We start from the raw sequence: 15,066 nt of genomic DNA, 5'->3' as shown, positions 1-15,066 counted from the left end.
TACTGACACCAGTATGCATAAAGGAAAATTAGAAATTCAGAGATTAAGTTGTGATTATTTAGATTGATTTAGGGGCTCCTAGAATTTACAGTGTGGAAACCTCATCATTCCTACAGATAAATGAACTGTGTAAGGGACTAAGCCCAGCCCCAGACTCATATAAGACCCAGAACAAAGGAGAGATAAATGTCCTTAAAGTAATACTGGATTTTGTGCTCCAATTCATTGTAAGTAATGACTGACCTCCTCCCGCCCTCTCCTATCCACCAATCTCTGAATCACAACTACCCTATGGTCTGGTTTGTCTCATGACATTTCGTATATAGCTGGAGAGAAATTTTGCTGCCCATAAGACAATTAGAGGACCCTTGGATTCAAGAAGTCTGTGGGAAAGGTTATACCTAGCCAACTTCAATGGCAGATTTAAAGAAAATGAGGTCAAGTCACCAATCTGATTAGACTGGTGAAACAAGTATGTGGTAATAAGTCAGTGATGACAAAAATAATATATGCAAACCCATAACAGGGAACTATAGAATGCTGAACAATACAGTTGGACAACAATGGGGTCCATTTGGCATCTCCAGTTTTCAGGGAAAGAAAAATAATAATTAGGGTAAAAGCTCTAGGATTGGAAGGGACTTAAGAGGTGATCTAGTCCAACCCTCTCATTTGATATGTGAGGAAATGAAGACCCAAGAAGTTTAAATGATTTGCTCAAGTTCATACAGGTAGTTAAGCAACAGAGGATTACCCACGAGTTCACACTCTTTCCATGTACGATGAGGGAAAGAAAAGGAATGAAGTCAAGAAAATGAAAAAAATCAAGAAATGAAGAAAATGTTCGGAGTGGGGAGAATTGTGGAAAAGTTTCCTGGAAACATTTTTTATACCAATAAGAGAAGCAAAGAATTTATAAGAAATCAAGCCATTCACCAATTGATAAATGGTCAAAGGATACGAACAGATAATTCTCAAATGAACAAATTGAAACTATGAAAAGATGCTCCAAGTCATTATTAATCAGAGAAATGCAAATTAAGACAACTCTGAGATACCACTACACACCTGTCAGATTGGCTAGAATGACAGGAAGAGATAATGCGCAATGTTGGAGGGGATGTGGGAAAACAGGGACACTGATGCATTGTTGGTGGAGTTGTGAAAGAATCCGGCCATTCTGGAGAGCAATTTGGAAATATGCTCAAAAAGTTATCAAACTGTGCATACCCTTTGCAGTGTTACTACTGGGCTTGTATCCCAAAGAGATCTTAAAGAAGGGAAAGGGGCTTGTATGTGCAAGAATGTTTGTGGCAGCCCTCTTTGTGGTGGCCAGAAACTGGAAACTGAGTGGATGCCCATCAACTGGAGAATGGCTGAATAAATTGTGGCATATGAATGATATGGAATATTATTGTTCTGTAAGAAATGACCAACAGGATGATTTCAGAAAGCCCTGGAGAGACTTACATGAACTGATGCTGAGTGAAATGAGCAGGACCAGGAGATCGTTGTAACTTCAACAATAATACTATATTCTGATGGATGTGGCCATTTTCAACAATGAGATGAACCAAATCAGTTCCAACAGAGCAGTAATGAACTGAACCAGCTACACCCAGTGAAAGAACTCTGGGAGATGACTATGAACCACTACATAGAATTCCCAATCCCTCTATTTTTGTCCACCTGCATTTTGGATTTCCTTCACAGGCTAATTGTACACTATTTCAAAGTCTGATTCTTTTTGTACAGCAAAATAACTGTTTGGACATATACACATATATTGTATTTAATTTATACTTTAATATATTTAACATGTATTGGTAGACCTGCCATCTGTGGGGGTGGGGAGAAGGAGGGGAAAAATTAGAACAAAAGGTTTGGCAATTGTCAATGTTGTAAAATTACCCATGCATATATCTGGTAAATAAATGAGAGAAAGAGAGCGGAGAGAGAGGAAGAGAGAGAGAGAGAGAGGAAGAGAGAGAGAGAGAGAGAGAGAGAGAGAGAGAGAGAGAGAGAGAGAGAGAAGAGAGAGAGAGAGAGAGAGGAGAGAGGGAGAGAGAGAGAGAGAGAGAGGGAGAGAGAGAGAGAGAGGAAGAGAGGAGAGAGAGGAGAGAGAGGAGAGAGAGGAGAGAGGGGAGAGAGGGGAGAGAGGAGAGAGAGGGGAGGGAGGGGAGGGAGGGGAGAGAGGGGAGAGAGGGGAGAGAGGAGAGAGAGAGGAAGAGAGGAGAGAGAGGAGAGAGGGGAGAGAGGGGAGAGAGGGGAGGGAGGGGAGAGAGGGGAGGGAGGGGAGAGAGGAGAGAGAGAGGGAGAGAGGGGAGAGAGGAGAGAGAGGGGAGAGAGGGGAGAGAGGAGAGAGAGGAGAGAGAGAGAGGAGAGAGGAGAGAGGAGAGAGAGAGAGAGAGAGAGAGAGAGAGAGAGAGAGAGAGAGAGAGAGAGAGAGAGAGAGAGAGAGAAAGAAAAAAACAGGTTTTAGCCCTGGAGTGCTGGCCCTAGCCCTATACAAGAAGAATCTTCAAGAGAACCATACTTAAGTCCAAATGATCCTTTCCCAATTATAGTCATTCGTCTAGCAGAAGAGGAACAGCAGTTCAGAAACCTACCATGAACTTTACTCTTTTTAAAGAAACATTAATTATGAAAATTAAGTAGGAAAAGGAAAAAAGGCATTACTACCCAAGTGTAAAAGGCCAGATATTTTATAAGTGATACTGTGGGAACAGAGGTTCACTATAGGCCAAGAGTTCAGAAATTAGACTCTCAAATAAATATCTTCCTGGATGACAGGTAGAGAGTCTAACGAGAGGCAAAACCATCTCTCCAAAAGAAAATGCCCAAGGAAAAAGAGTAGGGAGCCCACAAAGCACGTTGACTCAAGTATAAACAAAAAACTAATCAAGTCTTCACAGAAATCTCCGATAAAGGCTACAGCAGTGAAGGATTCTTCAATAACATTAAAGAGATCAATAACATTAGATTCTGTTAGGATTCTTACAAGGCAGTGGAACTGATAGAGACAATAATTATCTAATTTAACATGGTTCAGTATGAGTGATCTGATCCTATAAGGAAATGTCATGGGCCAGAACTTGAAATGAGTTACTAAGTAGAATTGATGAGATAATGATTCTCTAATTGACATGTACTTAGTACTTACTATAATTCCACAAGATTCACATCTTTAAGAGAACATTTATAAGGAGGAGCTCTCAGGGCCAGGAAAAGGACAAGCCCACTAGAACAGAAGCCCACTCTCGGAGGCAGAGACAGATTCATTCCATTTTCTACCTTTGTGCTGGCTGGAGGCTGAAGTACAAATCTTTCGATTTGGAAACATTCAGAAGGAGCTAGAGACAGAAGCTGGCAGAGACAAAGGACTAGAGGCAAGATCCAGAAGATCTCCAGAAAACTAGCCAAGCCCCAAGTGAAGGAAATAAGATTTTGATGGAGATAATAAAGGATTTGGACTTTAATCCCTGGCTGTATTTAGGGTGATTATACTGAACTAAAAGGAAGGCTGCTCCTAGAAGCCCCCCAGGAAACCTGCTCCCAGAGAACATTATATTTTAGAGAAAAACATTATGTTACAATTCAAAGAGCATATTCTTCTCAGGAATGAAAAAAAGCACAGAGAATCTGGGTGAATTCCTATAAGATTTCCAAACCACAAATTTCTTTTGAAAATGTATTAGCTGGGGGCAACTAGGTGGTGCAGTGGATAGAGCACCAGCCTTGAATTCAGGAGGTCCCGAGTTCAAATCTGGTCTCAGACACTTAACACATCTTAGCTGTGTGACCCTGGGCAAGTCACTTAACCCCAGCCTCAAAAAAAAAAAAAAAAAAAAAGGAAAAAAAAAAGAAAAGAAAAAAAAAAAGAAAATGTATTAGCTAGTATGGCAGAAACTAGGCATTGACCCACACTTAACACCATACACCAAGATAAGGTCAAAATGGGTTCATGATTTAGGCATAAAGAATGAGATTATAAATAAATTAGAAGAACATAGGATAGTTTACCTCTCAGACCTGTGGAGGAGGAAGGAATTTGTGACCAAAGAAGAACTAGAGATCATTATTGATCACAAAATAGAAAATTTTGATTATATCAAATTAAAAAGTTCTTATACAAACAAAACTAAAGCAGACAAGATTAGAAGGGAAGCAATAAACTGGGAAAACATTTTTACATTCAAAGGTTCTGATAAGGCCTCATTTCCAAAATACATAGAAAATTGACTCTAATTTATAAGAAATCAAGCCATTCTCCAATTGATAAATGGTCAAAGGATATGAATTGACAATTTTTGGATGAAGAAATGGAAACTATTTCTATTCATGTGAAAAGATGCTCCAAATCACTACTGATCAGAGAAATCCAAATTAAGACAACTCTGAGATACCACTACACACCTGTCAGATTGGCTAAGATGACAGGAAAAAATAATGATGAATGTTGGAGGGAATGTGGGAAAACTGGGACACTGATGCATTGTTGGTGGAATTGTAAACCATTCTGGAGAGCAGTTTGGAACTATGCTCAAAGAGTTATCAAACTGTGCATACCCTTTGACCCAGCAGTGCTACTACTGGGCTTATATCCCAAAGAGATTTTAAAGAAGGGAAAGGGACCCACATGTGCAAGAATGTTTGTGGCAGCCCTCTTTGTAGTGACTAGAAACTAGAAACTGAGTGGATGCCCATCAATTGGAGAGTGGCTGAATAAATTGTGGTATATGAATGTAATGAAATATTATTGCTCTGTAAGAAATGACCAGCAGGAAGATTTCAGAAAAGTCTGAAGAGATTTACATGAACTGATGCTGAGTGAAATGAGCAGGACCAGGAGAGCATTATATATTTCAACAACAATACCATATGATGATCAATTCTGATGGAAATGGATCTCTTCAACAATGAGATGAACCAAATCAGTTCCAATTGTTCAATAATGAAGAGAACATCTATATCCAGCAAAAGAACTCTGGGAAATTAGTGTGAACCACAACATAGCATTTCTACACCTCCTGTTTTTGTCCGCTTGCATTTTTTATTTCCTCCTCAGGTTATTTTTACCTTATTTCTAAGTCCAATTTTTCTTGTGCAGCAAAATGGATATGTATACATACGTTGTATTTAACATATACTTTAACATATTTAATATGTATGGGTGGTCTAAGGGAGGGAGTGGGGAGAATTCAGGGAAAAGTTGAACAGAAGGTTTTGCAATTATATCTTGTAAATAAAAAACTATAATAAAAAGAAAGAAAGAAAGAAAAAAATGTATTAGCTCAGTGGCAGCTAGGTGGCACAGTGGATAAAGTACCAGCCCTGAAGTCAGGAGAATCTGAGTCCAAATTTGGTCCCAGATACTTAACACTTCCTAGCTGTGTGACCCTGGGCAAGTCACTTAACCCCAATTGCCTCAGGGAAAAAGAAAAGAAGAAAATGTATTAGCTCAAAATGGCAGGTTTTATATAGTATCTATCTGGGAGTTTAACGAAGAGACTGGAGAGATTGAAATTGCAGAAGTTATTAGCCCAAATGCTCAGCCTGTCATTACAAATGGCCATAGCACCAAGAAAAAGATCACCAATAAGGACAGGGAGTAAGAATTAAAGGGGGAAGAGAAGGAGGTAGTGCATAGGATATCTCACTTCAGTCTGGTACTGGTGGCTGTATAGCTCGTGACAGTTGTTGAAGATGTATTCATAAGTGGAATTCAAACAGGCCTTCACACAGTCCTTCACTACCTGGCTGGCCCGTGGTGGACTCTGCAGTTCTTGTACCTAAAATGAATCCAGAAGAATATGATTCTAGAGGTAGGTTCTAAATCATACCCAACCCAGTTAAACTGGGAGTGCTCCTTTATTTCCTTCCTGGGTCAGCCTTAGAAAAGACTTTCTTTCTGCTACTCCCTTGCCTGGCCATCTTTTTCCCTCACATGCTAGATTATATCCTTGGATGGAGCTATCAGACCAATCTGTGAAGCATTATTCAACACAAGTTCTCATCTCCTTCAGCCCATAGAGTGCAGTGTTGCCACACAACACAAGGGTGAGAAGGGAAAACTACTTTTCCTGAATCTAGGATCTCCAAATACCAGTCCTTCCTTTCCTTGACCAATTTCACAACTTATCTTGAAACACTCACCTTCATTCTGAAGAAGGTAATGCTGGTGAGAAGATCCACAGTGGATTTCAGATCCTGCAGCCTTTCAGGACTCCCAGCAGGGAAATTGTTCTACAACCAAATGTAGACAAAAGTGAAAAAAAAATTCAGCAAATAAGAAGCATCAACCCAATAACTCCTGTTAGCTTAGCTGATTGAACCTTCCTTAGATCTCATCTCATATGTTTCTCTCAACCTATTCTGAATCCAACACTTTGCTCAGGGAAAAGGGCTGTGACATAAACAGTTAGAGCAATATAAATGTATTTTATTTACACACACACACACACACACACACTGTTCTAGCTTTAGAAGAAGTTTTAATAGGAGGAGTTTAACAGGAAGCTGATTCTAGTTGCTGATAGAAAACACTGTTCATTGAAGTCTGATCTCATAAGCAAATTAGCTTCCATTTTTGGAAAAAATGTTTTTAACTACAAAAGGCCAACCTACATAGCACAATACACTATATACTATTAATACCAATTATCCATGCCAATGGAAAGGGAAAAGGCGTGCAGATCTTTAAACCTCAATTCTCTTTGATTTTATAGGGAGCTTTTGCACTTACATTTAAATATGGGTGGGAATTCACTACATTTTAAGGCAAATGGTAAAGCTCATATTGTTCAGATCAAGGAGACCTGGGGAAATTGCTGGGGTTCATCATTCTCCTTCCTACTCTAGCCCTAATTCACTGTGGGGACAAACATCATGCATTCAAAGCTCTGGCCTGAGCCACGTTTCCCCTTCCTTCTCTAAAGCTATTTCTCTAAATATAGGGATTCTGTATTTATTTTCATCTTATTTTTCAGTGGATGAGGAGAAAAAAGTCAAATGCCAATTGAAAAAAAAAACCCAATGATTTAAAAAACAAATGGACTTTCTGGCTTAAGCTTTACTTAGAAAGGGATATAGAGAGGAAAAAGGGAAGGAAAGGGTGGAGTAATTTAAATTAAGGTCTCAAAATCTGACAGCCAAGCCTTAGGGATGATTTGTTCCTACAGTTAACCAAAGTAGAGAGAAAGCAATGCCAGAGTCAGGGCAAGAACCTTGGGGCAGCAGAACTATAGCAAGGCTTAACTAAACCTCCATTTGACTTATACACACTGTTATACTCATGGCTATCAGTGGCACTGGCCAGGCAGCTGGCTCTGTAGGAAGAGTGCACAGTCAGCACATTTACAGACTTTCTAAAGTTTGCAAAATGCTTTACCTAGTTATCTTTTTTAATCTTCATAACAAATAACAACAATTATTATTATCCTCATTCTGTAGATGAGAAAAATTAAGGCTTGTAAAGGATGCCTCAGACAGTAAGTATATGAATAGGATTTGAACTCAGCTTTGGGGACTTCAAATCTAGCACAAGATCTACTTGCACCACTCAGCAGCCCCCTGCAGAGCCACCTCCAGGATGGCCTATCAGCGTTCAGGCCCATAAGCCCTATTCCCTTTCCCCTTTCCTAAGTGCTACCCCACTGGCCACGCTGGGATTTTCGGCTCACCCGGTATGAAGACAGGTCGATTCGCAATGAGTTATGCAGTTGATCCAGCAGTTTCACAAATCTTTCTTTCTGTGGAAAGAGTAAAGACAATGGCCTCAGAAGCTCAGTGGTATGTAGGGAAGAGAAGAGAGCTTGATGCCCTTTTCGGGTCCTTCCTTCTGAGAAGGGAATGATGAAGCAAGTTTAGGAACAGGCCTTTCACGACCCTTAGGTTTTCTTTTAGGCACTAAAGCAGCCTATCTGTGGTGACTCATCCTGGGGAAACTGAAGTATAGGGAGTGAACGTGACTTCTTGTACATGACACAGGTTTAGGAACAGCAGAGTGATGCAGCCAGGCCAACACCCATGGTATCCCTACCCTTTCAGGGACAACTCAATTCCTTTCCCCAATTAATGAGAAAGGAGACTCAAAACTCTATGTTGAAGTCAATTTCTAATCAGCTGGGCCTCTGAGATCTACTAAGAGAACAGCAGGTTTCTCATCTTGGTTTCTGCTGTTCCCTACCCCAAACACCCTAGCTTCCATCAACCAGGCATTTTCACTCACTGTCCTCCAAACTTGGAATTCTGCTCTCCCTTCCTCATCCCTTTTACTTTCCTTGGCTCCCTTCAAAATCAGCCCAGAAACAACCTCCTACAAGAGTCTTTTGTTCTTCCCCCTTAATCACCAGATCGTCCCGTCTATAGCTTATCTGTACATGTTTGCCTGCACCTGGCCTCGATCTTTATACTGGGGATTCTTTGAAAGCAAGGGCTGGTTTTTGCCTTAGCTCATATCCTCAGTGCTTACTTACCAAAGTGGCTACCAAGTAGGAAAAGATATTTAGCAAATATGTGTTGACTTGACTTAGCTAGACAGAACTATAAGGGTTACTATGATACTGCTACAATGAGTTTCACTGGGGAACTCATGCAACCAAGAGGCTACTTCTTGGTGAGTAATGAGTTGGTGATGGAGCTGCAGCTCTGAAACCATGTCTGGGAGAAATCAAAAAATCCTTGAGTTAGCAGCCATTAATACCTGACCAAAAGTCTACTCTACAACATTCTCAACAAGTGGTCATCTAGCCTTTCTTTAAACTCTTTGGATAAGTTCACTATTACTGATGATATTTTAAGAAGATAAGCAGATACATTTAAAGGCCTCTCTAAATCTTGCCCCATCATATTTTTTAATTTGTTTCTTTTTGTGCTGCTTATTATGTATGCTTATTTTAAAAAAAATTTAATGAAAAAGTAAGCCAAATGTAGAAGCATTCCTTTTCCTTCTTCTTCTTTTTCTTCTTCTTCTTTTTTTTTTTTTTTGGTTATAAATACTTAATCTAAGATGAGCCTTAATTTACATGATTTTTAGAGTTAGAAGCAGACATTGCCACTCAAAAGGTGAAAGTGACTTGAATTCCAGACATAGCACTTTAAGAGAAAATAAAGTCACTTCTAATGGAATTGTCTTTGCAAAGACAAACTTCATAAATGATGAGAATTGTTACATCTGTGTTTGTGTATACATACACTCACCCCAAAGTTAGAGGCTGCAAAACGGTCACAGGCAGAGACATTGGTGGAGGCTGTGGTATGGGCATAGTAGGCATTAATGTTGGCAAGCAGAGTGCTCATCACTGCTGGTACACCAGGACACATATACTTGGAGGACAGACATGCAAAGTGCCTGAGGAAAAACAGCCCTTCTAGTTATATCAGTACCATGGTTCCTGCAGCAAATTACAGGATATTCTAACAAGGTCCCCCACAATCAAGTCAAGGTTACCTCCCTCATTTAGGCCAATGGCTTTCCAGGATATTGCCCAAATCCTGCCTATTGGCTCTTCTCAGCCAAACTGAATCAGCTGCTTGACAAGACTTCTATCGCTATCACAAGAAGTAATCCTCTCAATCAGTAGATGCTTTCTCCTTTTCTACAGATCAATTCCCTAACCATTTATTTAGGGGCAAGAAGGTAGGGTGTGCATACACACACACCTTTCCTAGATTCCTAGAATTGTCACATATACACACATCCTTCCCTTTTCTCTTCTGGGTCCCGGAGCAGCAGCATACACATATACCCATTTTTTACCCTCCTTGAATCATGGGGACAGTGACATGTACCACCTCTAGTCCTAGGCTCAGTAAATAAAACACATTCTCCATCTCTCCTCTCCCAGGAGAGCTGTGATATGCCTGTACCATATATTCAGGTCCTGGGAACAGTCACAGATATGCCCCCTTTTATTTCCCCCTAAGTGGAAAATATGACTGATAGGAAGACTGTATTAGAAGCTGGTAGTGCTAGGTGGTTTCAGCTTTGATTTGCTCCCTCTTACTAAGGGCCAATCTATTTTCTCAGTATGATTTCAATAGCATTTAAGTGATCAGCTCCCCTTCCCCTAGAATTCCTACTGAACCTCACGTCATGGCCTGGTATATTGACTCAATGCCATAGCGCATGGCAAATTCATCCACAATTTCTTGGGCTGTCTCATCAAAATAAACCTTCCATGCATCATCCCCTTTGGCCTCAGGGATTCGGACTCCTCCACTGCCCTGGATGTCTGTGAGATGATGGAACAGATTCTGTAAAAGACAAAAGGAAGTTAAGAATCCCATATTCTTGACCTCCCCATTTCTTGTGACACTGTTGACCAGTCTTTCTTCCTGAACATCCTCAACACCATACCACTTTTATTCTTCTCTTACTTGTATAACCGATTCTTCTTGGTTTTCTTTGAGGGATCATTATCCTCCTCCTACTTACAAAATACGCGTATTCTCCAGGCTCTTGTTTTGATCAAACAGGGTCTTCTCTCTATATACTCTCTCTCTTGATGATTTCACTAGCTCCCATGAGTTCAATCATATTCTCTCTGCAGATGACTTCATCATCATATTTAGCCCTCTTCTGTCTTTTGAATGCCAATCCTGAATTACCAACTACCTGCTAGATATCATCATTTATATGCTCTGTACACATCTCAAACTCAATTTGCCCCAAATAGAACTTCTCATTCCCCTTCAAAACTTAATCCATACTCCAAATCACCCTAATTCTGTCAAAGGTAGCACCATCCTTCTAGCTACCCAGGTTTTCCTACAGTCATCCTTGATTCTTCCCTCCTCTTTCCATTTCCTGTAATTTGCAAAGTCTTGTTGATTCTCTTTCCACACAATATCTCACATTCGTCCCTTCTATCCACTTAGAAAACTTCTAGTTTATATTCTTAACTATCTCTTCACCTATACCATTGCAATAGCATCTTAAATAATATTGCTGCCTCCAGTCTCTCTTTTCTCCACTCCATCTAGCTGCTAAACTGATAGCTCTAAATTACAAATCTGAGCACACACTATGTTCTCTCTGTGGTTTTGTCAGCTGCCATGGATTCAATAAGTATTTCTAAACAAATGATTCTCTTGTGTAATCTCTACACCATAGTGTTGTGTACTGCATTAATACCACTATAAAGTTTACTGCCCTCTTTCCTTAATTCCAGACAACCGCACAAAATCCAAACCACTTCAGAGGTTCAGCACTTGGAGGAGGGATGAAAGGAGTGGGGGAGAAATTGCCCTGCAAAGAGCCTAGCACATTCTAACACTATCCAAGCAATAGTGCTGTCCTTGTAAGTGGAGTCAGTCTCTTGCAGATCTGGCTCTGGATCTAGTTCAAGGCCTTTGACAGATGAGAACATGGATTTGTTGAAGCCAGGAGCTCTGGTAGCCACAGATGTGGATGAAGATGAAAGTAATGAAAACCTTGGTATTGTTCCAAGGCATAGGAGCTACAACATCCTTGAACCAGAAATGAAAACATCTGGATATGGTTGGACTGCTTTTCTTATGAGCTGATGCAGATAGGTGAAAGAGATTTGACAAACATGAATGAGAGACTTCCCGCAAAAAAAAAAGCCCAAGAAGAAAACTGTTGTCATTTGGGAGTATGAAAGACATAGATGGCCAAGGATGTAAGAATTAGAGGATCAGAAACTTCATAAAAATTTTCTCATTCTTACCCAATTTTACCATAGAGGGCTCAGAAGGCAAGGTTTAATGTAAGGTTAGTTAATGTGTCTAAGGCTCTATAATAAGCCACCAACACAACAAAGAACATCATTCAGGTCTCTAGTTATCTGGTTCTTCCAAGGAGATCATGCTATTCACCTGGGGATTTCTTCCTAGAGAGGTGTGGGTGGACAAGAAAAGTGCTCCTGCTTAGAGATGACTTACCTCATGGAGACAGGTATATTGCACATGATATGGTGCTACCTTCTCTTCTCCCTTTATTTCCACACTGATATGCAGCCGGATTGCCCCTGAGACAGCAGACTTATCTGTCCTCTTTTCTAGAAGTGAAAGGAGACAGGAAATTTATACCCAAACCAAGCAAGATATGTCCAATCCCAGTTTAGGGGTAGAAGGGATCTTCTTGGAGAAGGGCCAGGGTTACAATCTAAAGGGGGCAATTATCCTTACAAAGACATGTACCCCAATAAGTATAATTGACTAGGTTTGTGCAGGGAGAACTGGAAATTTCTAGTTTAGATGTCAGAGGCCATGGGAGAGTTTAGAACTTAGGACAGACCTAATCAGAGTTGGCCCAAGACTTTCCCCACTTAGGTTATGATCATCATGATTCAGTGAAGCTGGGCGTGGATGCACAGGACATGTGGAAAGATGGTCACTAGTATTCTACTGACTTCAGGATTCTCAGTCTTGGCACCCAAAACACAACAGGGGGAAAGAGAGTATGGAATGGTAACAGGGAGAATGAGGTAGCAATAGATGATAAGAATAGTTGCTAGGTACCTACAAGAATTCATTCTCTCTCAGTCAGAGATGGCTTGCACATAGAAGAAAGTTCTTTATACCCATCATTTCAGAACCCTAGAGTCTCTTTTTAAAAAGACAAAGCTCTGTGCCAGTGAAGAGATATTCCCAAATTTCCCTTCTTTCCTCAGTTCCGTAGCATTGAGTTGCTTAGGAGACTTGAGGATAATAGTGATGAACACAGATCTCTGGTCACTAAAAAGAAATGATCCCAGACCAGGACAAGTCAGGAAGAAAGCAGGCACAGTCCTGGAAATATGAGGCCCAATTTAGCTAGCTTAGATGGTGATGACAGATAAACTAGAGTCAGTGTTCACAGCAAAAGTGGTCTATGATGAGAACAATTTCCCTGCCAAGTTCACCAACATCTGCTTCAATGATAGTAGAAGGGTCCCAAATAGCTTTCTGTTAAGTCCTTCCCTTTGTATCCAAGTCCTTTAGGTTTATTACCAAACAATTTCCTAAGGAAATACCCATGTCCTCTGTTCCCAGCTCCTCACCCAAGTTGTACCAGACATCCATCTCGCCACTCAGGGTTCGTACTTCAATGATGGTCTGGCCAAGAAAGTCATCTGACTCTCGCTTCAGCCGTTGTTTCACTCTTGACTTGATGTCATCATCTTCATCCCACACTCGTACTTTGATTCGATCTGAAGAGTTATGGCACTCACTATAGAAGTATAGTAAGAAAGTCACAAAGGAGAATTACCTAATATTCAGGTGCCTCTGGGCTAAAATACAGCCATCAGCTTCTCTATTCTGCTACCCAACCACCAAGTTACACAAAGCATTCTGGATGAAGCACACAAGAGGAAGAGTCAGAGAACAATCTATCTTTCCTGATGAATACATCATATTTATATGTCAATCTGTCTTTATTTGCTCCTGTTTGAAAAATTAATCTTTCCAATAGAGTAGAACAATGCAATTCTACTTTAAAGAGGACATATTTCCCAACTAGAGGAAATGCAGAGGACAAGTGTGTTTTCTGTAGCTTGAGCAGGGATCTCAATAAACAAACTATTTATTAGCCTAATCCTTTCATTGCCTTGTAGGCCCTGGGGAGATCCAGAAAAAAAGGTTGTCTGTCCAGGGTCAAGAAAGTCACTGAAAGCCAGTGGCTTTGGACTGTATTTAAGTATTCTAGGAACAAACTAGAGATCAAATACCAGAGCTTATTGACTATCAATATAATTTGCAATGATAAGAAAATAAATTGGAAGGAAGAAATAAAAGCAGAGCAACTGAAGAGATGAACCTCCCTCTGTGCTTCTATATACAAACCAGAAGTAATATGATTCAGAAGGAGAGGTTTTTCAGCTTCCTTTTCTTTGAAATACTCCCAAAATCACTCTCAGACTTGGAAGGGACCATCAGAGGCCATTTAATCTAAACAACACTTGAACAGGAATCCCCTTAATAACATATCCAACAAATGGCCATTCCTATCATTCCTATCTGGATTACTATTGCTGCAGCCCCACGCCTGTTACCAGACAATACAATAAAAGCTTTTTTGGCTATACTCAAGATAACAATAGTTATTAGAGCTGGAGGTGATACATCTAGGGGAAGGAACTAAGAAAGAATATAATAGCAGCAGCCACAGCAATAATTAAGTATGAAACAATCTAATTTTCTCGCATTTTCCTTTTTCTCCTCAATCCTGTTCAAATTCTAGGGAACTACAAGAGCTCTTGACCTTATAGCAAAACAGAGCTTTCCCCATTCTTGGGAGCCCTGCACACCAAAGCTCTCAGTCCCACCAGTCAATCTAAGCCTTCTCCCTTAGCCACTTACAAATGGAACTTTTCCTCCCAAACAGGATTCAGGTTGCCAAAGATGGTCTTTGTTCGTTTCTTCGTTTTTCCAACTTGCACAGTAACATAGGGGTCACTGGAGCCAGTCTTATCCTTGGCCTGCAGACCCTGAGCACACACCACTACAAGGCATGCATGGAACAAAAGTGAAGCTATCAATCATGATCCCCATCGTTCTAACATCAGGCTAGTTCTGACATGAGGAGCAGCATCTGCTGAGAAGTTCAGTCAAATTGGGCAGTCCAAGGCAAGGAACTAGAGACATTCTCACTCAATACTATGTCTTCTTGTCTACTTATCTCCTTTTGTAAGATATGGCCCTTCAATAAAGGGAGGCTGATTCTATGTATTTTTCTTACTTTTCTAGGAGGATGAGGGATTGTTCCCTCCCTATAAGACAACCATTCACTATAGTCTCATTCAGCAAACATGAGACCAATTCAAGACCCAGCTCAGGTCACATTCCTCTTCTGTAGGGTTTTTCTTGACTAACAAAGCCCACACATTATCTTATTTCCTGAACTCAACAGACTCCATTTCTGTGCCATTTACTTAATAATTAATCACATTCTGTCTCATGACATCTTTTGCACTGTTATTTAATTTTGGCAGTGCCATTTAATTTTTCACCCATAGGAGTTTCCCTCAGGAAGGGGTAATCTCCTTGAGAGCAATAACTTTGCCAGCTATGTCTCCTAGCCTAGCGCTGGGCTAAACACACAGCACATAATCTGTGAAA

The 15,066-nt window shown here is 40.4% G+C and overlaps 1 protein-coding gene across 5 annotated transcripts in view; it reads right to left on the bottom strand.

Annotated features, from left to right (window-relative positions):
* Positions 1 to 15,066, bottom strand: part of UNC13B (unc-13 homolog B) — a 339,532-nt gene that overhangs the window by 19,558 nt on the left and 304,908 nt on the right. For all 5 annotated transcript variants that reach the window (XM_074280308.1, XM_074280310.1, XM_074280309.1 and 2 more), the window contains 8 exons: positions 14,308 to 14,449; positions 13,008 to 13,177; positions 11,908 to 12,023; positions 10,094 to 10,257; positions 9,202 to 9,352; positions 7,683 to 7,751; positions 6,157 to 6,246; positions 5,661 to 5,792 (listed from right to left, as the gene is read on the bottom strand). In XM_074280308.1, the coding sequence (XP_074136409.1) occupies positions 5,661 to 5,792; positions 6,157 to 6,246; positions 7,683 to 7,751; positions 9,202 to 9,352; positions 10,094 to 10,257; positions 11,908 to 12,023; positions 13,008 to 13,177; positions 14,308 to 14,449 (1,034 nt within the window). The remainder of the gene's footprint in view (positions 1 to 5,660; positions 5,793 to 6,156; positions 6,247 to 7,682; positions 7,752 to 9,201; positions 9,353 to 10,093; positions 10,258 to 11,907; positions 12,024 to 13,007; positions 13,178 to 14,307; positions 14,450 to 15,066) is intronic.

This window comes from Sminthopsis crassicaudata, chromosome 1 (genome assembly GCF_048593235.1).
Source record: "Sminthopsis crassicaudata isolate SCR6 chromosome 1, ASM4859323v1, whole genome shotgun sequence".
NCBI classification, from domain to species: domain Eukaryota; kingdom Metazoa; phylum Chordata; class Mammalia; order Dasyuromorphia; family Dasyuridae; genus Sminthopsis; species Sminthopsis crassicaudata.
The sequence above is the reverse complement of the archived record's forward strand: the minus strand, read 5'-3'. Positions and strand labels throughout refer to the sequence as shown.